The 26157-nt window shown below is 43.1% G+C and overlaps 1 protein-coding gene across 3 annotated transcripts in view; it reads left to right on the top strand.

The window, feature by feature from the left end:
• LOC118372276 (rho GTPase-activating protein 6-like) overlaps positions 1 to 26157 on the top strand; it is an 83102-nt gene that overhangs the window by 40476 nt on the left and 16469 nt on the right. For all 3 annotated transcript variants that reach the window (XM_052499243.1, XM_052499242.1, XM_052499244.1), the window contains exons 2-3: positions 13036 to 13195; positions 20494 to 20565. In XM_052499243.1, the coding sequence (XP_052355203.1) occupies positions 13036 to 13195; positions 20494 to 20565 (232 nt within the window). The remainder of the gene's footprint in view (positions 1 to 13035; positions 13196 to 20493; positions 20566 to 26157) is intronic.

The following is a 26157-nucleotide window of genomic DNA, read 5'->3' as shown; positions in this document are numbered from 1 at the left end:
TAACTGGTTGCGGTAAACATTGTGTGTGGCTGAAAAAAAGCAGAAAGTGCTTGTCCCCCCCCCCCTCCTGGCATGTTTGCTGGTCGTGTCTTGTGACTGTGAGCTGATAGCTCCTCTCTCCATCAGAGGATTCCAACAGGCAGGGTCAGAGGTGCATGGCACAGAGGAAACACTGACGGGATGAGCGGTAGACCGAACAACCATCCGTCAGAAGAGATGTGGGGCTTGAGGGCTGTCTCCTCTGCCTTCAGTCTCTCTTATCTCTTATCTCCAGCATGTGGACATTTATCTTGTGTCTGACAGCCTCGTGGGGTTAGACTGAGCAACTCTCTCTCAATGGACTGGGCGAGCAAGTTCCTTTAGGAAGAAAAAGTTGTTTGTCACTTATTCCATGTTTTGTATTCAAGACGAAGGAAATGTCAGTGGCTAAGTACAAGCACTGTTCTATAGGTGATGCCATGATGGACCTTTCTTTCCCTTTGGCCAGTAACGTGACATCACACGTCGTTAGTATATATCCCATGTCTAGAGCTAGCTGTGTATCCCCAATGAGACGCCCTCCAGACTCAACGTAAAAATGACAAAGCGCTTCCCACTTTTCTTCACAGGGTTCCTGTGATGTCAGAAGGAAAGAGAGAGAGAGAGAAAGCGATCAAAACGATAGTGTTTTCCTTCTTTTTCTTTGAAAAGGCCGCAAAGGCTGCTCCCTACCCCTCTCTCTTAGACCCTGAGGAGGATAGAGCCCAGTTTAGCTTGGAGGGTCCTTGTCTAAGAAAACATTCAGTGAAGAACGTTAAGGTCCAGCACTTTATCTCTTCCCTTGCCAAGTCCTAACAGAGTATGAAAGGCTGGGTGGTTCTAGTGACAGTCAGCAGATAGCTGGATTAATGGCCAGACCTCCTGCTTTCCAAGATGAATCTATTTGAACGGTGGTAAAGAAGTCCCAAACGAAGGTGAAATCATACCAGGAAACTAGCTAAGTAAGTATACAGATACATGGTGTGATTAAGACTCTCCAAAATATCTGACTAAATTGTATTTTTAGAAAGGGTGTACCAAAATGGATTGATTATTTATTCATTCACCCCAAATATTGTCAACAGGGATTTCTATATGCAGCGGAAGTGCTCTCTAATTCTCCGGTATTATGGCCTGTCGATGACTCACTGAAGAACGGGTCTCTCCAGGATTTGTGTATTTATGAAATTACACTTTTAGTGGAAGAGACTTTCTAATAGGTAGTTTGGGAGTCATTTGTCACTGTAAGGGATGTTGAGGAGAAAGTTGTGAGTGCAGGGGAACAGAATTAAGTCAATGTCTTATAAACACACCAATACATCACCATCTGGGGTGTGTGTGTGTCTGTGTGTCTGTGTGTGTGTGTGTGTGTGTCTGTGTGTGTGTGTGTGTGTGTGTGTGTGTGTGTGTGTGTGTGTGTGTGTGTGTGTGTGTGTGTGTGTGTGTGTGTGTGTGTGTGTGTGTGTGTGTGTGTGTGTGTGTGTGTGTGTGTGTGTGTGCGTGTGTGTGTGTCTGTGTGTCTGTGTGTGTGTGTGTGTGTGTGTGTGTCTGTGTGTGTGTGTGTGTGTGTGTGTGTGTGTGTGTGTGTGTGTGTGCGTGCGTGCGTGTGTGCGTGCATGCGTGTGCGTGTGTGGAAGGAAAGCAGTACATGTATAGACATGACAACCTACCAGCGTTAGACTGTGTTTATAGTGGAGCGATACCGTGATGCTAATTAAAAATGCCTCATTAATACTCATCAACAAGTATTCAGACTGTTGGACGACATTCATCATCATGAACAAATGAATTGAACACTGACTACACCCACAGTTCAAATGCCGATGGTAACACTCGGCTAAAAGGGAAACTTGTCCACAACGCTGAACTCCGAAGAGGTCAGCTGAATGTTGCAGTGCTGGAGGGAGGAGGTATAGAGCCGGGCAACTCAGATCAATAATCTGCCAGGAAAATCAATAAAGCACCAGCCTCCCACCCTGTGACCGAACCGACCTGGCTGATATATGCAGCCCTGGTTCTGGAAAGCTGGGCACTGTTGCCACACACACACACCTCTGCCGGAAGAAGTTCCTGAGTCAAGAGAAATTAGCAGCAATGGCTGACTGTGGCAGCTTGTGACATTGTGAGTCGTTGTTAAATCAAGTCCAACTGGTAAATCAAACTGTAATAGTGTTGTTGTGCACAAAACTAGATGAGGACAAAATAAGAACAAAATTATAAGGACAAAATTCAACATACATGCCACACACAGGCCTGTATGGGTGCACACGCACACGATGCATACACACACACACACACACACACACACACACACACACACACACACACACACACACACACACACACACACACACACACACACACACACACACACACACAAAAAAAAACTTTGAAAGGCTTTTCTCTGAGGTGGAAGGAAGTGTTCAACTTGTTCAACCATCATGTAATGGTGACCTTTTGTGCCACGGTCAGATATCATCCAAGTCATACCGACATACATTCTGATTCAGCCATGGAGTTCTCTTTGTCCAAGAGAAAGTTCTGTAAGAATTCCTTTCCCACTGGTCATATCACCTGCTGAGTGTACAGTTGGCAGGGTTTAAAGACAAACACTAGCTATACATAGGCATTCATGACACAGTTCATGACAAAGTGGTGATGCATCAACAGCAACGCACTGAGCACAGCCATCAATTCAACGTCTACTCCACATTGGTTCAACGTAATTTCATTGAAATGACGTGGACACAGCATTGATTTAACCAGTGTGTGCCCAGTGTGAACTATCTGTGAGGATTTTCAACTTCTTCTTCCATTCTATAGTTCAGGGGTTCTTAAACGTTTTAATCTCGTAGTTGACCGTCCTCCCGTGACCCAAATCCTCCTCCAACAACCCAAACTAAGAAGAAATAGTGTCCCAACCCAAAGTTTAAAGAAACCCTGATGTATGTTGACTGAATAATCTCCCATCAAAATTTGACAGGAGCATTACAGGACAGGACAAATGGACTATAATAACCTCTCCATCAGGACATCTGAGAAACACCTTTACAGGCCCCTTGCGTAACCGTTCTGGTTATGAATCGCTTTCATTTTCAGCCTGCTTAAGTCAGCACAGCCACAACACTCTGTAACCATCAATCACATTCTCATGAACATCTGATGGCTTCTTAGCGCGTAGCGAGTGTAAACGGTGCCATGTGTCTCGTAAAGGGGCATTGCCTGGTGCTCGGCCTTCCCCCTGTCATCAAAGCTTTAAACCAGACCAGTGGAACCAAGCAGTGTTGTAATCCCTGTTTTTTTTTCTTCATTTTTAACAGCGCCTGTCAAAGTGAGACTAGGTAGTGGATGGAATGCAGTGTGGCTTGGGGCTCGTTCACAATGGGCTAGTTTGAGCGTTGTTTAAGCGTTGTTAAAGCCATTTTTGCTAAAGAAGAGCCAGCTTCTCGTAAGAGCCAGAGCTGCCGTGACATCACATTAACAGGCCACAAGGGCCACAGATTTAGTCCCTCCATGCTAGAGGGATGTTGCGATTGGTTCGCAGGAAGTGTGAAATGTCACAGCGAGTGTAGTGCGCCTGGAGGTCCCCGGTGTTTGTTATCTGGCGAACAAACACCGGTTTCCTGAAAAGAGAGCGGAGACAGGGAAGGAAGAGAGGAAAGGGAACGGAGAGGAGAGAAGGAAGGAAGAGAGGAAAGGGAACAGAGAGGAGAGAAGGAAGGAAGAGAGGAAAGGGAACAGAGAGGAGAGAAGGAAGGAAGAGAGGAAAGGGAACAGAGAGGAGAGGAGAGGAGAGGAGAGGAGAGGAGAGGAGAGGAGAGGAGAGGAGAGGAGAGGAGAGGAGAGGAGAGGAGAGGAGAGGAGAGGAGAGGAGAGGAGAGGAGAGGAGAGGAGAGAGGGAAATAAAACATTTCACTTTTCTGGCACCCACAGAAAACCTCCAGTCTTGATGGTGTAACGTTGTGAAATATTGTGTTGTTGTTTTTCTCTAGTTCTTGGTTCTAAGAAAACCACCTTAGGAACCAAAGTTAATCTGAAACCAACTAGTGGATCATTTGGCTCAATATGGTTGTTCAGCTTGATTGCTCCTGATTGATTCTCTATTTATTTCCAGACGTCCCGACTGAGCAGGATGATTGAGTGATGTAGTAATGTAGTGATATGCTCTCATGCTGTGGGTATGGCAGAGTGTTCTCTGGAGGGTTCTATGGGAAACCAATGCCCAGTGGGCTAGTTAGCGAACACGCTGCCTCAGGCTGGCTCGACTGCCTCCTAGACAGACAAAGAACCTGAGAGAGGGAAAGAGACCAGATGCTGCTGACTACTGAAGCTAACTTTTGCAGTTAGAGTTCCTAGAGTTATTGACACACATTGGAAGGCCATACTTATAACATACCTCAGCTATACTGTCATTGCCACCTCTAATTTTGGGCATAACTCACAGCACAATAATTAGCTAAGTTGGACAAAGGTAATTTCATTCGAGATCAGCCAATCCCTTTTAACCTAACCAAAACCTCAAGTTTCGCCTCGGGTCACATGTTTGACACCCCTGGTAGCTTTGACATCAAAGGACAATTGAAAGCGAATGGAGAACATCCTCTGTTGTAAACACAGAACAGCGGTGCCATTGTGGCCTGCATACCTCGAGTAACAAGCGCTTGGGTATGAAGCCAAATCACTCAACCTATGTGTCAGGGGAACCTACGTAAGCAGTCTAAAAGGGGGACTATTAGAACTTCAGGGTTTCCTCCCTCCAGTCAATAAATATGTGTAAATCCTACTATAATGATGCCTTAACTCAGGAGCTTCTAGCTGTGTAGATTAGAATCAGCAACTGAGGGGAGACGGAAGAGAGATGTGCGGCCCTCCGCGTGAATGTGTTTTGTGTGTGCACACGAGATATCTTTCAATTATGCTCGTTATCGTTTTGATTGTTCTGTGATTTGTCTTTAAGAATTTGGACACAAGTGCTTTTGCGTATGACATCCACACATTCGACGACATCATATTTACTTTGTGGCATTGGTAGGCCCGTGAGAGAAAAAGGAGACATTCTTCACGTGTGCTATAATAGCATAAAATTAAAAAAACATAACAAATGATGTTTTAAAGGTTTCCTGATTCAGCGCCAAATCCTAACTGGAGAAGTGCGTGTGTAGCTCAGACGTTTGTGTAAATCATGCATTGATGTCAATGGGAGCTTGGCACGGAAATTCAAGTTACATACTTGGATCTCCAGTGAGGAAGTCAGCCACCACTGTCTACCCAGCTTCTAGCGGACTAATGAAAAACAACAGTGGACTAATGAAAGAAATACCAGAAGATCATTTTTGGGTGGTATTTAAAATAAAAAAAACAATTTCCCTAAAAGACACAGGCCCCTGACAGTATATGCATTGGTGAAAATGGGGAAACACAGAGTATGCATTCATTGACCATTGTCAGTGAATATGGAGACATGGGAACATACAGTCAAAATTATTATGTATTTTCAATGTTTATGGCTACCACTTTTCAAGTTTTGAAACTGATATCCAGTGCCACACACTTCTTTGCGTTCCTGCCTCACATTTACATGTTTGTTGTGACATCTTCATCTGTTGTTATTGTGCGCCCATTCGGAGATCGCCACTGTTCCTTCAAAAGGCTCCAATTCACCAAGAGTCGAAGAAAGGTCTGCCTTCCTCTCCAGCTATAATCACGCAGCAGCACTCAAGTCAAATTGCAAGGGGCGGCACATTTTTCCCCCACATTTTCCCCACGATTGGCTTATCATTGAAAGCTCTGCATATGATATTGGAATCATTAAGAGCGCTCATTAGCTCACTGCACTGTTGAGCTTAAAGGCTAGAGGATTTACCTGCTGGCATGCATGGGAGATTACACACAATCTTCGGAGGTGGTGATCTCGGCTGTAGGGGAAGGGAGAGCAGGGAGCGCTTGCACCAGAGACCCTTAGTGTTTGGGCTGGTTGGCTGGATGGACAGGGGGATGGGGAACAAGAGAGAAGGAAGCAGAGAGAGGGGAGCGATCTTGGGTCATGCTATAGGCTGAATAGAGCAGTGGGAGGAGGTGTGGTTTAGTTTCACATGAGGTTATATGACAAAAATATATGACACACACACACACGGGCCACTCGCACACACATAAAGTTTTAGCATGCTGAAGGAAAACTTTACAGTACTTAACTTACACTAATAAAACTTTACAGTAATAAACCATTCTGTGATTGGCCCTTTTTTCTACTGACAAACTCAATGTGTTTCTGATTTAATTGAACCCATGTTGTCTTACTGGCCTGACTCGGGTAATGTCTACAACCTCTCCTTAACAGTCACATTTGCTTGATACCAGAGTTGTTTTGGTTCTATAGGTTATGTAACAATGATGTAATCTATACCCTCAAACTCAAGGGTTGAACTCAGTTACCCTAATGCACACATGCTTATGCCGTTACAGTTTTGAGTTTGTGCTACCCAAATGTCTTCAAAATAACCCACCTCATATGACCCCCCCCCCCTCCACTTGATTATCAAACAAGCATGTTTGTCATGAGTTAGAGCTGGTGTGTTGTCACAGTCCCACATATTTGCGAATTAGAATAGTACATTGGAAGCACACCATCCCCTGAAACACTAAATATTTTGTCATTGTTGATAAGACCAGTGGTAGTAACCTCCACTGCTTCACCGTGGTTATTTTGCGTGGGATATAGTCTCTCCCTGACAGTCATGCTCGAGATGAGACGAAGGCTCACAATTGATGTGCTTGGATAGTTAGCCATGTTTTTCGTTCTCACTGTATGTTTATGATATATGTTCTTCCTCATTAGCCCCCCAGTTGTCTTTGTTAGTTGACATACCAGGATTTCCCCCGGGCTATTTTCTCTCAGGCAGCAAGACGGATGGACCACGGCAGGTGGAGGGGTCCATCAATCCTTTGTCTCTGACAGGCCAACCAGTGTTTAGCTAGCCCAGCGGCGCTGTAATTACAAGCAGATGTTCACCTTGGTGTGGTTCCAACGCTACACGAGTAATCCATTACCCTGTCAGAGTCAACGGGACCTGTAAAACGAAAACATAAAGAGTAAAAACAATGATGTAAAAAGGAACATTCCTTTGCTGCAATCTCTTAACATATCTCCCTCTTCAAAAAAATAATATTTTTCCTGGGCACGGTATCAGGCGGTATCCCTACGCGAAATTGGGATTGGGAGGCCTATTTGGGATTGGTATGTTTCATCCCCAGATGTGCGATGTGGTATCCTCCTCTGAGAGGATTGAAGAGCCGACCGTCATTTTCAAACGGAACAGATGTTGCCGTTTTCCTCCATTGAGAAAATTATTTTTGTATTATTGGAGCCCAAGGGCCCAAGGGCTTGTCCTCTCTCTGTGGTGTGGATATGCTAGTTTGGGAGTGTTTCAAGGTTTGTTTTTACATGAATTGGATTCTCTTTCATCATATCACATAGAATACACGTACAGTAACAATGGATTTAGAAAATTAGAGGGGCGATAGTTGATGACAGGGTCATCAGCTGTCACTGATTTCATCTGTTCACGATCACATTCACATGGTTGTTGTTATAATAAGACGCCCTCAAATGAGGTCTGTAGCAAATGAGGTCTGTAGCATACTGGTTGGTTCATTTTCAGGGTTTAGATTCTCATTCTAAAGTTTCATTGGGGAGCCCGTCCTTCCCAATTAAGGTAATACAACAACCTCCTGTGGCCCAGAATTGAATCTGACTGGTGAATTGATTAGTTAGGTTCAGAACATGCTGCATTGTTTGTTTGCTGGGTTTTAATGGGTGATGTCGTGATCATTTGTCCTGCAACCAACGCTATGGACATGTGTTGTCAATGCAGTCATATCCGAGGATTCCCATTCAAGTCAACATTCTTTCTCTACGCTCTCTCACCCATTGAATTAGAATGACTAGAATGGTTATTCAAGTCAACATTCCGGCGGCCATATTGAGTGTACCTCTATTTCTATGCTCTCACCTATAGGCTATGACTATGTGTTGATACCTAGAGTGACATCCTACACCTCAGTTCTGGGTCCAGGTTCTTCTGGTCCTTTGGATCAGATGAATATGTTCTCAATTAAAGCAGTGGGATTGTACCCGCCAGGGTCGTAATAGAATGAATCTAAGAGAGAACATGTTGTCTTTGGCAGAGTGCCAACCAGGGCTATTGTGCCTTCCCAATTTTAAATTCACTGGTTTTCATGCAGACAGCGTGTTATGAAAATCACCATGAAATGTTTGATTGTATGATGTAGTTGAAGTTACTGTGCGGTTTGCTACTGCTGATGGTTGCTGAGTTGTTCAAGAAGGTTTTAGGTCATTGCATTTGACTGAGAAATGAGAGAGAGCGGATGGAACATTCCATTAGGTCTTCTAATATGAAAACATGCGCATTGATTCAACTAATGATGCACTTTCTTTACTATATGTCCATTCAGTGAGGTCAGTAGCTTGTGCAAGTTTAGCGATTGAGCATTCGATCGATGGTTGCCATGGTGATGTTTTCTGCATATCCCGAAACACTTGAGGCTCTGTGTACATGTTACCATGGAAACACACATATTATTTTGCTTCAATTTGTGCAATTTGTCCTCGCTCATTGAACAGATTTTAAAAAGGCGCATACGCCCACCTCATTAGCTGAGTCATCCCAAAGCTATTTAGAAAAGGGCTGCCCTGACAAACATTAAAACCCCACAATACATCACAGAGGTATCTTGGAGAGAACAGAACCTATAGGTTGAATGTTGTCATGAGTCAATAGATTTTTCAGTTCGGATTTGAGGGTCTGGAATAGCCATTACTAGTGTAACATTATGTTGTTCCTACCTCTATACATTGTATACTTTGTTTAACAAACCGGCAGTCTGCCTTAAGGCATTATTGTAGACTGTATATAATAGCCTACCCGTATATAATAGCCTACTAGACTGTAGAGTAATAGCCTACCCGACATGGCCTACCCTATTGGTATGCTACAGTTAACCATTCTTGCAAGACTTTCACACTTTTCAACGAAATTGAATTACATAAGCCAAATTGTGAAGTGATATGATTAGTCACAGCAGCATGGCAACCTGAATAAGATTATAGTTAGATAACAGGAAGTGTTTTCAAGCACATCATCTGATGATTGGTTGAATAGAGATGTTCAAAGCAAATGGAATAACTCGATTGCAGTACACAACCATTTTATAATGTGAACGGAATGGGGTCATAAGATAAACAAACAACTGTTTAAGGACAAACAATTCTATTCTCATCCCGCTATTAAATCCAGCTCAAACATGATTGGCACCTATGACAATGCGCTACTGAAAGGCAAACAGTAAGCTTATTATGTCAGCTCAATGCAATTGGCAAGGAAGTTGATTTCATTTCCTGATTTCACTGGGAAATCAAATGGAATTGATGTGTTGAGGACAACTCATTCTGAGTGACAATATGCCCTAGTCCTATTAGCAGTATCTCTGGCCATGAGGTCTACCTGTGTCAAGGGTAAACATGTTTTCAGGTGCAGAGTGGATATTATGTGTGAGTAGTGGAAAAAGAGATGTATAAAACACACTAAGGGGATGGAGGGAGGCAGCCTTGTCGGATCCTGTCTCTATAAAACGAGAAGGCCATGTGTGGAAGACCGTGTGGGCCCCAAAGCTGGGGGTTTGGAGCAGGAGTAGAGATGGCTAACAGGCTTGGGAGATGTAGTTTCTAGTCATCCCTAGTCAACTGTAATCCTTAGCCAAGTGTGAAAACAGTGATTACGAAAAGCAAACTGCCCAATATTGATTGGTTCTCTGGCAAAGGTTTACAGTACGTACAGCGGAGAGGATAAAATTGGACAATATCCTTTTTATTCCTGAGGTTGTTAAGGGAGCAGCCATAGTAGATACATTTGACCCCTTTAATTCACCCAGTGGGTCATAGCTCTTACAAACATGTTGAATTGTTTTGTAACAAATGAGTTGTGTACTGCCCATTTTTTTCTACTGTGTTATTGACTTGCTAATTGTTTACTCCATGTGTAACTCTGTGTTGTCTGTTCACACTGCTATGCTTTATCTTGGCCAGGTCGCAGTTGCAAATGAGAACTTGTTCTCAACTAGCCTACCTGGTTAAATAAAGGTGAAATAAAAAAATAAAAAATAAAACACTAAGCACTGTCAAAGTCAACTGGCTTTCCTGTTTACTGTATTGTAAATGTGCTCATAGAGACGAGAGTTAGTCTGAAGAGAACTCAGAAGTGGTGGGGAGGGAGCAGCATTTCTGAGGTACCCGCGTTCCATAGCCATTCCAAACATGTTCCATTGATGGACTCGGGGGAATTGGAGCTTAGCCATTTCATTCAGCCCCCCTGCCAAACCCAACAGCTCAAGAGACAAGCAGCCCCTGCTTTTCCAGCTGTTGTCACCCCCCTTCAACCGCAGGGTCCTCCTTCCCTTCACCCCTTACGGCTGTGTCCTGTGTGTGCAACCAGTGGAGGGGACTGGAACGGAACAAACTCTCTGCCATCACCAGTGGGATGGGGAACTCACAACAACAGTGATGTGGTTTCATCCACACAGGGCTAGACGCTAGTGACTAACTATTGGAGCAAGTGCATCTGGCTGCTCCTCTGCAGGGCGGGTGAGAAGCCTTTGTCCTCTTAGTCCAACTGTGTAGATCTTCTGTTTCCACCTCCTGTTTTTCACTGTTCTGGTGGATGATGCTGTTGTTCCTCTCTGCTGGCTGGGGCGTTTTGGGAGCACGAGGTGGGTATTGTTTTATCTTTAAGCAGGAGTGAATCCAAGGTTGGTGCACAAAACTAGGCTTGCATAAGAACAAGTTATAAGCTAAATGAAGTTCTATGACGTATTAAGGCAGGTTCAAGGAGGGACTCCATGTGTGTGTATGTGTGTGTGTGTGTGTGTGTGTGTGTGTGTGTGTGTGTGTGTGTGTGTGTGTGTGTGTGTGTGTGTGTGTGTGTGTGTGTGTGTGTGTGTGTGTGTGTGTGTCAGATTTAAGACTTTGTGGCTGTGCCAGCTAGTGACCACTCTGCAGACCTGCCTACAGAACAAGATTCATGATTAGAAACGCTGACCTGCTCTGATCTCTGGCTAAAACATCGGTAGTCTAGCTCTGTCCTCTCTCTTCACCAGCTCATAGGGATGACAGAGGAGAATGCAGAACCATATATCCAGGAATTGAGGTGATTTATGAGTTCCTCATTAAGCTCTTTTTGAGTTGACTGCTAGTCAAGCGATCCACTCTCATTCCTCCCCTTTCCCTGACCTACCATATACAATACTGTCCGCTCCGCTATGCACACTACCGTTCAAAGGTTTGGGGTCACTTAGAAATGTCCTTGTTTTTTAAAGAAAAGCTCATACAGTGTAGACATTGTTAATGTTGTAAATGACTATTGTAGCTGGATTCTTTTTAATGGAATACCTACATAGGCGTACAGAGGCCCATTATCAGCAACCATCACTCATGTGTTCCAAAGGCACGTTGTGTTAGCTAATCCAAGTTTATTATTTTAAAAGGCTAATTGATCATTAGAAAACCCTTTTGCAATTATGTTCGCACAGCTGAAAACTGTTGTTGTGATTAAAGAAGCAATAAAACTGTCCTTCTTTAGACTAGTTGAGTATCTGGAGCATCAGCATTTGTGGGTTCGATTACAGGCTCAAAATGGCCAGAAACAAATAACTTTCTTCTGAAACTCGTCCGCTAGTGGAACCCCCCTGCAACAGCCAGTTAAAGTGCAGGGCGCCAAATTCAAAACAACAAAAATCTCATAATTAAAATTCCTCAAGCATACAAGTATTTACACCATTTTAAAGATACAATTCTCGTTAATCCAGCCACAGTGTCTGATTTCAAAAAGGATGTACAGCGAAAGCACCACAAATGATTATGTTAGGTCACCAGCAAGCCACAGAAAAACACAGCAATTTTTCTAGCCAAAGCGAGGAGTCACTAACCTTTGATGATATTCATCAGATGACACTCATAGGACTTCATGTTACATGTATGTATTGAGCCACATCAATTTACAGAAATACTAATAATAAACATTGATAAAGATACGACTATTATACATGGAACTTTAGATATATTTCTCCTTAATGCAACCGCTGTGTCAGATTTCAAAAACACTTTACGGAGAAAGCAAACCATGCAATAATCTGAGTACAGCCTTTAGACAAAAAGATACCCGCCATATTGGGTCGTCAAAATTGTTCGATAATGTCCATCAGTTATGTCCAAATATCTTCTTTTGTTAGGGCGTTTGGTAAACAAATCCAAAAGCTCGTTCAGGTCGTGCCGAACGTCGGACGAAAGGTTCAAAAAGTTCCGTTACAGCCCGTAGAAACATGCCAAACTAAGTATGGAATCAATCTTTAGGATGTGTTTAACATAAAACTTTGTTAATGTTCCAACCGGACAATTCTTTTGTCTGTACAAATGAAGTGGAACCTTTCACGTGATGCTGTGGCACTCTGCCAGACACTCACTCAAAGAGCCCTTATGAGCCCCTCCTTTAGAGTAGAATCCTTAAAACAGGTTCTAAATACTGTTGACATCTAGTGGAAGCCTTGGGAAGTGAAACATAACTAATATCACCCTGTATCTTCAATGGGGGCTGAGTTGAAAAACTACAAACCTCAAATTTCCCACTTTCTGGTTGGATTTTTCTCAGGTTTTCGCCTGCCATATGAGTTCTGTTTTACTCACAGACATCTTTCAAACAGTTTTAGAAACTTCAGAGTGTGTTCTATACAATACTAATAATAATATGCATACATTACCATCTGGGACAGAGTAGGAGGCAGTTCACTCTGGGCATGCTATTCATCCAAAAGTGAAAATGCTGCCCCCTATCACAAAAATGTTAAATAAGAACAGCTGCTTTGAGATAGGGTAACAGTGGTGCTAGCCACTAGCCCTGATAACTAACAAATGTTCCTCTGCCAAGTGACAGAATAGAAATCTCTCCCCAGGGTGACTTCACCTGGAACAGCCTGTCAGGGCGGAGTGTACGACTGACGCCGACGGCCATCCAGAGCCTGTCGGAGCTGGAACGGACCTGGCTACAGGAGGTAGCCTTCAACAGGCTCCATCAAGACTATGACCTGGGCTGTCAGATCACCATACCCAAAGGTAAAGTATAGCGGTATTTTGTGTGTGTGTGTGTGTAAACGTCCGTCTGTCTGTCTTCCTTTCTAGTCCGTCCATCCCCCTGTCCGTCTGTCTGTTCATGTGGCTAGTCAGTCTGTCCCTGTGCTAATGCTACAAGCATTTTCACAAACATTTGCCATCAACATCCGCCTTGGACCTCTCCGAGACCAACCTCAAACTGTCTAGCAGACAATCTTGAACTTCCCCTCCACAGAGTGTGTTTGAGGAAGCTGTAAGCACTTGTGATTTGAGATGTAAACCTCAGTACACCTGATTTCCTATACAGTACATCTAAAAGACTCAGGAGTGAACTTCCTGTCTTATGTAGTGTCAGTAAGACACTTACACATGAAGATGTGTAGCCCTTTCCACTCAGTACCATAGGGCCGGAGCCTGCTGCTCTGTTCTAAGTCATGCTCTGTGGAGAGCTGTATATTATCCAGGGTGTGCATTCCAGTCAAAGGTTCTACCTCTCCCCCGGATGATTTAATGTGTTCGTCTGTGTTCCTTATGAATTCCAGAACCCCTCAGGCATGTGTTACTGAGATATTTCAGCACCTCGACTGTGGGTTTTGTTTATCTTGCGCCTGCGGTTGGGTTAGCCGGTGGTTTGCTGAGGCCCAGAGATCCTTGAAAAAATAGAGAATAGAAAAGCAAATGGCTGGTTGGATCGTTTTACAAGTAATTGGAGTGGGGAAGAGAGAGAGGACTGGAGGTTCCTGGGATTGCTGTCCAACTTGCCGAGTCAACTGACAAGAATCCAAACTATTTCCTCTTTCTCTCTTTATTTTTTTCTTTCTATTTTCTGTCACACACATACTGTCTCCCGTTCCCTTTCTCTCATAGCATCTCTCTAATACCCCCCGCTGCCTTTCCCCGCTCCCTCTCTATTCTTCACTGTTGTTCTGTCATACTCTGTCTTCAGATATTCCATAATGATCTGTAGATATATCGAAGCATAGTTTCTTAGCAACCTGTTCTATATATATATATATATGCCATAGAGTCTGGGAGGCAGTGAGGGGAGGCTGGGTGGCAGCGAGGGGCAGAGCCAGGGTCAACATAGCGGACACTGCTCAGGACTGATCTAACTGCCATAATTGCACTCACTTGAAGCTTGTTATTGGTGTCAGTGTCTCTATGAACCTATTGTGCTCAACTTAATCCAAGGTGGCGTTGCAGTCAAACGTATTTTGTCCATCGTCTTGTCGTGTCCCATGTATATATATTTTTCTTCACATATCTTTTTTATATATTTTTTCAAAACACTCTCCTGCAACCCGCCTCACCCAATGTGGTGCGGATCTGTTTTTTTCCTAAAGTATGTTTATTCACCTTGAATCCGGAATCCCCCAATAGAAGCTAGCCAGCTCACTAGCTACTAGCTAGCAGTCATCAGCTAACCATTAGCTCGGAAAGCTCCCTCCAGTTTGTACAACATTACTCAAACCAGAGCATACCGGACATATTTTTCTCTATATCCCCGGATTCCTACCGCAAGCTCTGGACATTTTCACCTGGATCGTCGTAGCTAGCTAGTTGCTATCTGAGTACTATACCTATTTTGCCAATTGAACTTGGACGCCTCTGCTACTCGGAACCCTACTAATCCATCACGGCTGGTCTATCGACGTCACCGCACGCGGAGGCTAAAACAGTCTTTCCTCCCCCGAGACGTCCCTCTAAGGCCCTTCTGCTAGCTTGCTATCCCCGGCCTGCTAGCTGTCTGTGAATTGCCATGTCTCTAGCCAGCCCAACCACTCACTGGACCCCTATTAATCACCATGCCTCTCCCTAATATCAATATGCCTTGTCCATTACTGTCCTGGTTAGTGTCTTATTTCACTGAAGTGCCTCTAGCCCTGCTCAATATGCCTTAACCTACCATTTAGTTCCACCACACAAATATGCAGTGAAATCACCTGGTTTAAACATCTCTAGAGACAATATCTCTCTCATTATTACTCAATGCCTAGGTTTAACTCCAATGTACTCACATCCTACCATACCTCTGTCTGTACATTATGCCTTGAAGCTATTCTTTTTTTATTTTACCTTTATTCAAAAAATTATAGATCCAGGAACAGATATAGCCTTGGTTCTCTCCAGACCTGACTGCCCTTGACCAGCACAAAAACATCATGTGGCGTTCTGTATTAGCCCCTGTGATATGCAACTTTTCAGGGAAGTTAGGAACAAATATACACAGGCAGGTAGGAAAGTTAAGGCCAGCTTTTTCAAGCATAAATTTGCATCCTGTTCTGGGACTTGGAGAATAAAAACACCTCCTCCCAGCTGCCCACTGCACTGAGTCTAGGAAACACTGTCACCACCGATAACTCCACTATAATTGAGAATTTCAAGATGCATTTTTCTACGGCTGGCCATGCTTTCCACCTGGCTACCCCTACCCCGATCAACAGTCCTCCACCCCCCACAGCAACTCGCCCAAGCCTCCCCCACTTCTCCTTCACCCAAATCCAGATAGTTGATGTTCTGAAAGAGCTGCAGAATCTGGACCCCTACAAATCAGCTGGGGTAGACAATCTGGACCCTCTCTTTCTACAATTATCTGCCGAAATTGTTGCAACCCCTATTACTAGTCTGTTCAACCTCTCTTTCGTATCGTCTGAGATTCCCAATGATTGGAAAGCTGCTCTTCAAAGGGGGAGACACTCTAGATCCATACTGCTACAGACCTATATCTATTCTATCCTGACTTTCTAAGATCTTTCGAAAGCCAAATTATCAAACAGATTACCGACCATTTCGAATCCCACCGTACCTTCTCCGCTATGCAATCTGGTTTTCGAGCTGGTCATGGGTGCACCTCAGCCACCCTCAAGGTACTAAATGATATCATAACCACCATCGATAAGAGACATTACTGTGCAGCCGTATTCATTGACCTGGCTATGACTTTCGACTCTGTGAATCACAACATTCTCATTGGCAGACTCAACAGCCTTGGTTTCTCAAATGATTGCCTCGCTTGGTTCACCAACTACATCTCTGATAGAGTTCAGTGTGTCAAATCGGAGGGCCTGTGGTCCGGACCTCTGGCAGTCTCTATGGGGGTGCCACAGGGTTCAATTCTCGGGCCGACTTTCTTCTCTGAATACATAAATGATGTTGCTCTTGCTGCTGGTGATTCTTTGATTCACCTCTACGCAGATGACACCATTCTGTATACCTCTGGCCCTTCTTTGGACACTGTGTTAACTAACCTCCAGACAAGCTTCAATGCCACACAACTCTCCTTACGTGGCCTCCAACTGCTCTTAAATGCAAGTAAAACTAAATGCATGCTCTTCAACCGATCGCTGCCCGCACCTGCCCGCCCGTCCAGCATCAATACTCTGGACGGTTCTGACTTAGAATATGTGGACAACTACAAATACCTAGGTGTCTGGTTAGACTGTAAACTCTCATTTCAGACTCACATTAAGCATCTCCAATCCAAAATTAATTCTGGAATCGGCTTCCTATATCGCAACAAAGCATCCTTCACTCATGCTGCCAAACATACCCTCGTAAAACTGACCGTCCTACCGATCCTCGACTTCGGTGATGTCATCTATAAAATAGCCTCCAACACTCTGCTCAACAAACTGGATGCAGTCTATCACAGTGCCATCCGTTTAGTCACCAAAGCCCCATACACTACCCACCATTGCGACCTGTATGCTCTCGTTGGTTGGCCCTCGCTTCATTCTCGTCGCCAAACCCACTGGCTACAGGTTATCTACAAGTCTCTGCTAGATAAGCCCCGCCTTATCTCAGCTCACTGGTCACCATAGCAGCACCCACTCGTAGCACACGCTCCAGCAGCTATATCTCACTGGTCACCTCCAAAGCCAATTCCTCCTTTGGTCGTCTTTCCTTCCAGTTCTCTGCTGCCCATGACTGGAAAGAATTGCAAACATCTCTGAAGCTGGAGACTCACATCTCCCTCACTAGCTTTAAGCACCAGCTGTCAGAGCAGTTTACAGATCACTGCACTTGTACTTAGCCTATCTGTAAACAGCCCATCTACCTACCTCCTCCCCATACTGGTATTTATTTATTTATTTTTGCTCCTTTGCACCCCAGTATCTCTACCTGCACATTCATCTTCTGCTGATCTACCATTCCAGTGTTTAATTGCCACCATGGCCTATTTATTTACTTAACTTACCTCATTTGCACTCACTGTATATAGACTTTTTGTTTTCTTTTGTTCTACTGTATTATTGACTGTATGTTTTGTTTATTCCATGTGTAACTCTGTGTTGTTCTTTGTGTCGAATTGCTACGCTTTATCCTGGCCAGGTCGCAGTTGCAAATGAGAACTTGTTCTCAACTAGCCTACCTGGTTAAATAAAGGTGAAAAAAAATTACTATTTTCCAAACCCACTGGCTCCAGGTCATGCCAGGTAAAGCCCCACCTTATCTCAGCTCACTGGTCAGACACTCTAGATCTATGGAGAACCATCACAACACACCATTCTTATGTGCCAGATTCAGACAATAGTCAAGGTCCTTAAGGCTTTATTTGTATTTTTATATAGCTCACATGTAGGCTGACAATTTCTTTTTTTAGACCATGCAAGCCACAAAGATAGCAGCACCCACCCGTAGCATGCGCTCCAGCAGGTATCTCTCACTGGTCACCACCAAAAGCCAATTCTACCTTTGGCCGCCTTTCCTTCCAGTTCTCTGCTGCCAATGATTGGAACAAACTGCAAAAATCACTGATTCTGGAGACTCTTACCTCCCTCACTAGCTTTAAGCACCAGCTGTCAGAGCAGCTCACAGATCACTGCACCTGTACATAGCCAATCTGTAAATAGCCCATCCAATCTACCTCATCCCCATACTGTATTTATTTATTTATTTATCTTGCTCCTTTGCACCCAAGTATCTCTACTTGCACATTCATCTTCTGCACAGTCTACCATTCCAGTGTTTAATTGCTCCATTGTAATTACTTCGCCACCATAGCCTATTTATTGCCTTACTACCTCCCTTATCCTAACTCATTTGCACATGCTGTAAATAGACTTTTCTACTGTATTATTGATCGTATGTTTGCTTATTCCATTTATCTTGGCCAGGTCGCAGTTGCTAATGAGAACTTGTTCTCAACTTGCCTACCTGGTTAAATAAAGGTGAAAAAATAAATATATATACAGTATATATATATACCTGTTCCACGGACAGTGGGATTTGACTGAGCCAATGGGGGAAAAAAACATCCTTGTTAAGATTTTAAACCAATCATAAAAGAGCATACCCACTGGGCATAGACATCAATTTAACATCTATTCCACATTGGTTCAATGTAATTTCATTGAAATGACGTGGAAGCAACATTGATTCAATCAGTGTGTGCCCAGTTAATAACATCCTGACTGTTTTGAAGACAGATTCATCGACTGTTTGATTAGAGGTGCTCTGGCTATAGACAGAGTTTTGAGGTATTTCCTCAATAAGAGTTCCAACCCTTGGTCCAAGCTGCCAGAGGTTTCCTGTGCATTAATCAAAGATCTTGCTAGGAGTCATAGATCTTGTTGACAGCTGACAAAACACTTCTTTCCCTTCCTCATAATGATTCAGTCGTTTTCAGATTGAAATTCATATTTGGATCCACACTAATTCCAAGCATGATGTGAAATTATCCATATCGTCCATCTGCTGGTGATATCTAATCTTGTGAAGTAGTGTGCTGTAACCTTGATATAATAGTAGAATAATATGCTATAAAATACATTTTACATTGAAGGTGCTCATTCTCTACTTTTCTCAGTGTTAAGTTTCACTTCCAGGATTGAGCTCAGGTGACCTGATTCCTTATTATAAAGTGGATGGTTCGAGCCCTGAATGCTGATTGGCTGATTCCTTAATAATCCCTCTTCACAGGAAAGCCTGAGGATCAAGAGGAAATGACAATGTCCTATGTTTCTTTCCTCTTGATCCTCTACTTTTTAAATGTTTAAAATGTTTAAATGTCACCTTTATTTAACCAGGTAGGCTAGTTGAGAACAAGTTCTCATTTTCAACTGTGACCTGGCCAAGAAAAAGCAAAGCAGTGTGACACAGACAACAACACAGAGTTACACATGGAGTAAACAATAAACAAGCCAATAACACAATAAACAAGTCAATGACACAGTAGAAAAAAAGAAAGTCTATATACAGTGTGTGCAAAAGGCATGAGGAGGTAGGCAATAAATAGGCCATAGGAGCAAATAATTACAATTTAATAGATTATCACTGGAGTGATACACGAGCAGATGATGATGTGCAAGTAGAGATACTTGTGTGCAAAAGAGTAGACAAGTAAATAAAATAAAAATAGTATGGGGATGAGGTAGGTAGATTGTGTGGGCTATTTACAGATGGACTATGTACAGCTGCAGTTAGCTGCTCAGATAGTTGATCTGTTGGTGGGGGAAATAAAAGTCTCCAACTTCAGCGATTTTTGCAATTCGTTCCAGTCACTGACAGCAGAGAACTGAAAGGAAAGGCGGCCAAATGAGGTGTTGGCTTTGGGGATGATCAGTGAGATATACCTGCTGGAATGTGTGCTACGGGTGGGTGTTGTTATCGTGACCAGTGTACTGAGATAAGGCGGAGCTTTACCTAGCATAGATTTATAGATGACCTGGAGCCAGTGGGTCTGGCGATGAATATGTAGCGAGGGCCAGCCGACTAGAGCATACAGGTCGCAGTGGTGGGTTGTATAAGGTGATTTGCTAACAAAACGGATGGCACTGTGATAGACTGCATCCGGTTTGCTGAGTAGAGTGTTGGAAGCTATTTTGTAGATGACATCGCCGAAGTCGCAGATCGGTAGGATGGTCAGTTTTACTAGGGTACATTTCGCAGCGTGAGTGAAGGAGGCTTTGTTGCGAAATAGGAAGCCGATTCTAGATTTGATTTTTGATTGGAGATGTTTAATATGAGTCTGGAAGGAGAGTTTACAGTCTAGCCAGACACCTAGGTATTTATAGTTGTCCACATATTCTAGGTTGGAACCATCCAGGGTGGTGATGCTAGTCGGGGGGGGCGGATGCGGGCAGCGAACAGTTGAAAAGCATGCATTTGGTTTTACTATTGATGAAATTTACTGGATCAGAGGCTGGAGACACTCATTTGTCATCTTTATCGCTGCAGTGTTTTGATAACCAATGCTCTTTGAAGCCACTGGCTTGATCATTGTCATTGTGTGGATTGTTATCAGTGTGTACAGATAACTGACACTTTTTATCATGATTTTCTTTCTTTTTTTCTCTCAGATGGACAGAAAAGGAAGAAGTCGTTGAGGAGGAAGTTGGACTCTTTGGCGAAGGAGAAAAACAAAGATAAAGGTACATTGATGTGAAGCCTTCAACATGGTTGTCACTAGTTACCACATCCACAAAGTCATAAAGCCTGCCCATTTCTTCAGTTTCTCTTGTTAAAATTGTATTTTAAACTTAACCCTAACCTTAACCACACTGCTAACCTTATGCCTAACCCTAACTTTAAATGAACCAAAAGTAATTAAATTTTTTTTATTTGATTTATATAGCCAAATGACTTTGTAGCTGTGGTAACTAGTGCAAAGCTCTCAGCATGGTATTTTATGGAAAGACTAAGTGCTTTGTACTGTACATTTTCCTGCTGTGACAAATTGGTCAAATGAATATAACAGATCTGTAGGCTATGCAAGCAGTGTCCTCCTTGGTAATACGATTAACACTGTTTAACAAGGCAGACATTGAAAGCAGTCCCTTTACTATTGGTGCTTCAAAAGGGTCTCGGGAGGCATAAGGATAGTGGAAATATTGGAAAGATAAGGATTGGGTGTATTTTCAGATGCAAACTAGAACCAGGGGTTAAGGGGAGCGCTCTTGTTTGAATTTTTTCTTTTTACGCTGTCACATTTCTGAAGACGTTTTCCCAGTCCTGAACATTTAGTTTCCAGAAGGAACAGAAACTTGTCAGTCCACAGCCCTACACTCTTAGAAGAAAGGGTTTAAAAAGGGTTCTTCGGCTGTTCCCTTAGTAGAACCCTTTTTGGTTCCTGGTAGAACCCTTTTGGGTTCCATTTAGAACCGTCTGTGGAAAGAGTACTACATGGAACCCAAAAGGCTTTTACCTGGAACCAAAAATTGTTCTTCAAAGGGTTCTCCTATGGGGACAGCTAAATAACCCTCTAAGGTTCTAGATAGCACCTTTTTTTAAAGTGTAGCCCTAGGCCCAGGTGAATAGCAGAGTGGCTATGAAACATATACATATTTACTAGGGGAGGAGCAGGGATATATTTAGCAAAGTGGAGCAACTCCTTCTAAGGGGACTGGGCTGAAATACAGCCACTGTGCTTGCATCACAGACGGCATATTTGGCAACGTGCTGACTACAGATCTGATGGAAGGTAGCTCTCCAATAGAGATGGAGGTATAACGTACCAGTCCAAAGTTTGGATACACCTACTCATTCAAGGGTTTTTCTTTATTTTTACTATTTTCTACATTGTAGAATAGTAGTGAAGGCATCAAAACTATGAAATAACACATGGAATCATGTAGTAACCAAAAAAGTGTTAAAAAATCAAAATATATTTAATATTTGAAATGCTTGAAAGGAGCCACCCTTTGCCTTGATGACAGCTTTTCACACTCTTGGATTTCTCTCAACCAGCTTCACCTGGAATGCTTTTACAACAGTCTTGAAGGAGTTCCCACATATGCTGAGCACTTGCCGGCTGCTTTTCCTTAACTCTACGGTCCAACTCATCCCAAACCATCTCAATTGGGTTGAGGTCGGCTGATTGTGAAGGACAGGTCATCAGATGCAAGACTCCATCACTCTTCCTTCTCTCCTTCTTGGTCAAATAGCCCTTACACAGCCTAAACAAATGATAGTCCCACTAAGCGCAAACCAGATGGGATGGCGTATCGCTGCAGAATTATGTGGTAGCCATGCTAGTTAAGTGTGCCTTGAATTCTAAATAAATCACTGACAGTGTCACCAGCAAAGCACCATCACACCTCCTCCTCCATGCTTCATGGTGGGAATTACACATGCGTAAATCATCTGTTCACTTACTCTGTGTCTGACAAAGACATGGCAGTTGGAACAAAAAATCTGAAATTTGGACTCATCAGACCAAAGGATAGATTTCCACCGGTCTAATGTCCATTGCTCGTGTTTCTTGGCCCAAGCAAGTTTCTTCTTCTTATCGGTGTCCTTTAGTAGTGGTTTCTTTGCAGAAATTCAACCATGAATGCCTGATTCATGCAGTCTCCTCTGAACAGTTAATGTTGAGATGTGTCTGTTCCTTGAACTCTGTGAAGCTCTGCAGCAGAGCTCTGCAGCAGAGGATAAGTTCATTAGAGTTACCAGCCTCAGAAATTGGGTCTTCCTTTCCTGTGGCGGTCCTCACGAGAGCCAGTTTCATCATAGCGGTTGATGGTTTTTGCCACTGCACTTGCAGAAACTTTCGAAGTTCTTGACATTTTCCAGATTGACTGACCTTCATGTCTTATTGTAATGATGGACTGTTGTTTCTCTTTGCTTATTTGAGCTGTTCGTGCCACAATATGGACTTGGTTTTTTACCAAATAGGCTTATCTTCTGTATACCACCCCTATCTTGTTTCAACAAAACTGATTGGCTCAAACGCATTAAGAAGGAATGAAATTCCACAAATGGACTTTTAACAAGGCACACCTGTTAATTGAAATGCATTCCAGGTGACTACCTCATTAAGCTTGTTGAGAGAATGCTAAGAGTGTGTAAAGATTTCATCAAGGCAAAGGGTGGCTACTTTGATTTGTTTAACACTTTTTTGTTTACTATATGATTCCACATGTATTATTTCATAGTTTTGATGTCTTCAATATTTTTCTACAATGTAGAAAAAAAGAGAAAAGGAATAACCCTTGAATGAGTAGGTATGTCTAAACTTTTGACTGGTACTGTATGTAAATAATTAATCACAGCAGCAGTCCCATTCTCAGTTTCTCATGTCATGTAAACTCATTGCGTGAGAGATCAGCGGTCGATGAAACATTCCCCTGAGGTACTGGGTTAGAAACATAGTAGCTGTGAACATGCAGGCTGCCAAATGCTGTGTCAATAAGGTGTGTGTGTGTGTGTGTATGTATGTGTGTGCGCGTGCATAAGTGTGTGTGTGTTTAAGTGAACATTCTCAAAGTTTGTGGTTGTAGAGAGAGTGGACTGTGTCACCTAGCATATGTGTTTTTTTAGTACATGATGACTCTCCTTCTCCCTCCCTGCTTCCCTCCATACCTCTCTCTCTCCCTCCCCCTCTCTCTCCATACCTCTCTCTCCCTCCCCCTCTCTCCCCCCTCTCTCTCTCCCTCCCCCTCTCACCTCCCTCTCTCCCTCTTTCTGTCTCTCCCTGCTTCCATCCCTCTTTCTCCCTCTCTCTCTCTCCCTGCTTCCCTCCATCTCCCTCTCTCCCTCCCCTCTTTCCCTCTCTCCCTGCTTCCCTCCATCTCCCTCTCTCCCTCCCCTCTTTCCCTCTCTCTCTCCCTGCTTCCCTGCCTCCGTCCCTCCCGCTCTTTCCACCCCACTCTCTCTATCCCAGCTGTCATGTGTTGTCTCAAAGCTCTGGCTCAATCTGTCACCAGAGCGGGACATGTGTGATGATGTGGCATGTGCAGTGGTCCATAGGGGTTGACGTGATGCCATACTGGCCTCTGGAGCAGCCTCTCTCTCAGCTGTTCAGACAACCATAGTAAATGAACTTACAGTAGGGTACACACTGCATCAAACTCACTCCTGAGAGGGACCTGCTTATAATGTAGCCTTCTAACACTGCACTGCAACAACAGAATGTGTTCCGGGACTGAAGCAGACATCTGTCTGGGTGATGCCTTTGGCTTGTGATTGGGTGGACCTTGGGTTTGTTGTGGACCGGAAGATATATTGTCATCCAATGTGAACAACGGTTTCCACATTGAACCTAATGACTTAACATTTACTGTAGTCTGTATCTCTCTCGGTTCCGGTTTGGAGACACACTTGCTCTAAAGGTTGTGACTGTAGTTGATTTTAGTGTGCTCATTTTGAGTGGGCACACTAAAATAGTTTAGTTTCTCTCCTAGACAGAGAGTCAGAACAGGCCTAGAGTAGTGCCAGCTCACACAGACACTGTTAATTGAATTTACGAGACTGCCATGAGCCTGTTCTAAAAATGACTTGTAAGCAGGACTTTATTGTTCACTGGAATCAAAGACCACCTGGCTAATGTGGTGGGCTTACATGAAGGGAAGTCTTAAACGGACTTACTGTTAAGAAATGGTTCCTTGTTGACTTATTCATTGGAAAATGTAGGCTGGGTGAGAAGTTTTATGAGATTTAGTTTCATCTGTTTTATTCGTAGCATGTGCAGTAATCTCTTTTCGCCGTGTTCATCGAAAAACTGATGGTATCTTGAAATGTTTCATTGGAGATTTGTTTCACGTTGATAATCCTGAGCTGCGATAAACCAAGTCTGTAAACAGCTATTTTTAGCTTAATCCCTTCTCTTTCCATTGTGTGAATTGAATTTCCATGAATCCCTTCTCTTTCCATTGTGTGAATTGAATTTCCATGAATCCCTTCTCTTTCCATTGTGTGAATTGAATTTCCATGAATCCCGTTTTCTTTCCATTGTGTGAATTGAATTTCCATGAATCCCGTTTTCTTTCCATTGTGTGAATTGAATTTCCATGAATCCCTTCTCTTTCCATTGTGTGAATTGAATTTCCATGAATCCCTTCTCTTTCCATTGTGTGAATTGAATTTCCATGAATCCCTTCTCTTTCCATTGTGTGAATTGAATTTCCATGAATCCCGTTTTCTTTCCATTGTGTGAAATGAATTTCTTTCTTTTTCTCCCTTGTCTTCCTTCCCTTCCTCTCTATCACTCTGTCTCATACATGTCGGTCATGTCTCTTGCATTGTCTCTTGGTCACCATTTTAACAATACATTATTGTAATATTGTTTTTATATATCGAGAGCTTGGGACTATAAGGTTCTATCTGCAAAAAGAGGATTCTGAGATAATTGGCTTTAAAGTTCCAAAGCCTAATTTGTGTCAGCAATTTGTGTCTTATATTCTTTTGAACTAATCAGGAATTGGGATATTTAGACTGCTATATACTGTAGGTAGAGAACATTGACCAGAACAAGGCTATGTCAATAACAACATTTAGACTAAAATGCAGATTCTACCTGTAACCAAAAAGGGTTCTTCAAATGGTAGTCCTATGGGGACAGCTGAACAACCCTTTCAGGTTCTAGATTGTACTTTTGTTTCTAAGAGCGTACTGTCAGGGACCTGTGTCTGTTAGGGGAATTGATACATCCTGTTAAAGGAAAATACCACCCCAAAAATATATTTTGGTATTTTTTTCATTAGTCCACTGTTGTTTTTCATTAGTCCGCTAGAAGCTGGGTAGACAGTGGTGGCTGACTTCCTCACTGGAGATCCAAGTATGTAACTTGAATTTCCGTGCCAAGCTCCCATTGACATCAATGCATGAATAACACAAACGTCTGAGCTACACACGCACTTCTCCAGTTAGGATTTGGCGCTGAATCAGTAAACCTTTAAAACATCATTTGTTATGTTTTTTTTATTTTTATACTATTATAGCACACGTGAAGAATGTCTCCTTTTTCTCTCGCGGGCCTACCAATGCCTCAAAGTAAATATGATGTCGTCGAATATGTGGATACGTGCGCAACAACACCTGCGTCCAAATATCAATACAGTAACAATCATAATCTATGATCTAAGATCTCTATCGTTCACAACACATTCACATGGAGGAGCACACACATCTTTCATGCATACACAACCACACTCTCTCTCTCTCTCTCTCTCTCTCTCTCTCTCTCTCTCTCTCTCTCTCTTTCTCTCCCGCTCTCTCTCTCTCTCCCGCTCTCTCTCTCTCGATCT

The sequence above is a fragment of the Oncorhynchus keta genome, chromosome 37 (assembly GCF_023373465.1).
Source record: "Oncorhynchus keta strain PuntledgeMale-10-30-2019 chromosome 37, Oket_V2, whole genome shotgun sequence".
NCBI classification, from domain to species: domain Eukaryota; kingdom Metazoa; phylum Chordata; class Actinopteri; order Salmoniformes; family Salmonidae; genus Oncorhynchus; species Oncorhynchus keta.
This window is presented reverse-complemented; position numbering and strand designations above follow the sequence as displayed.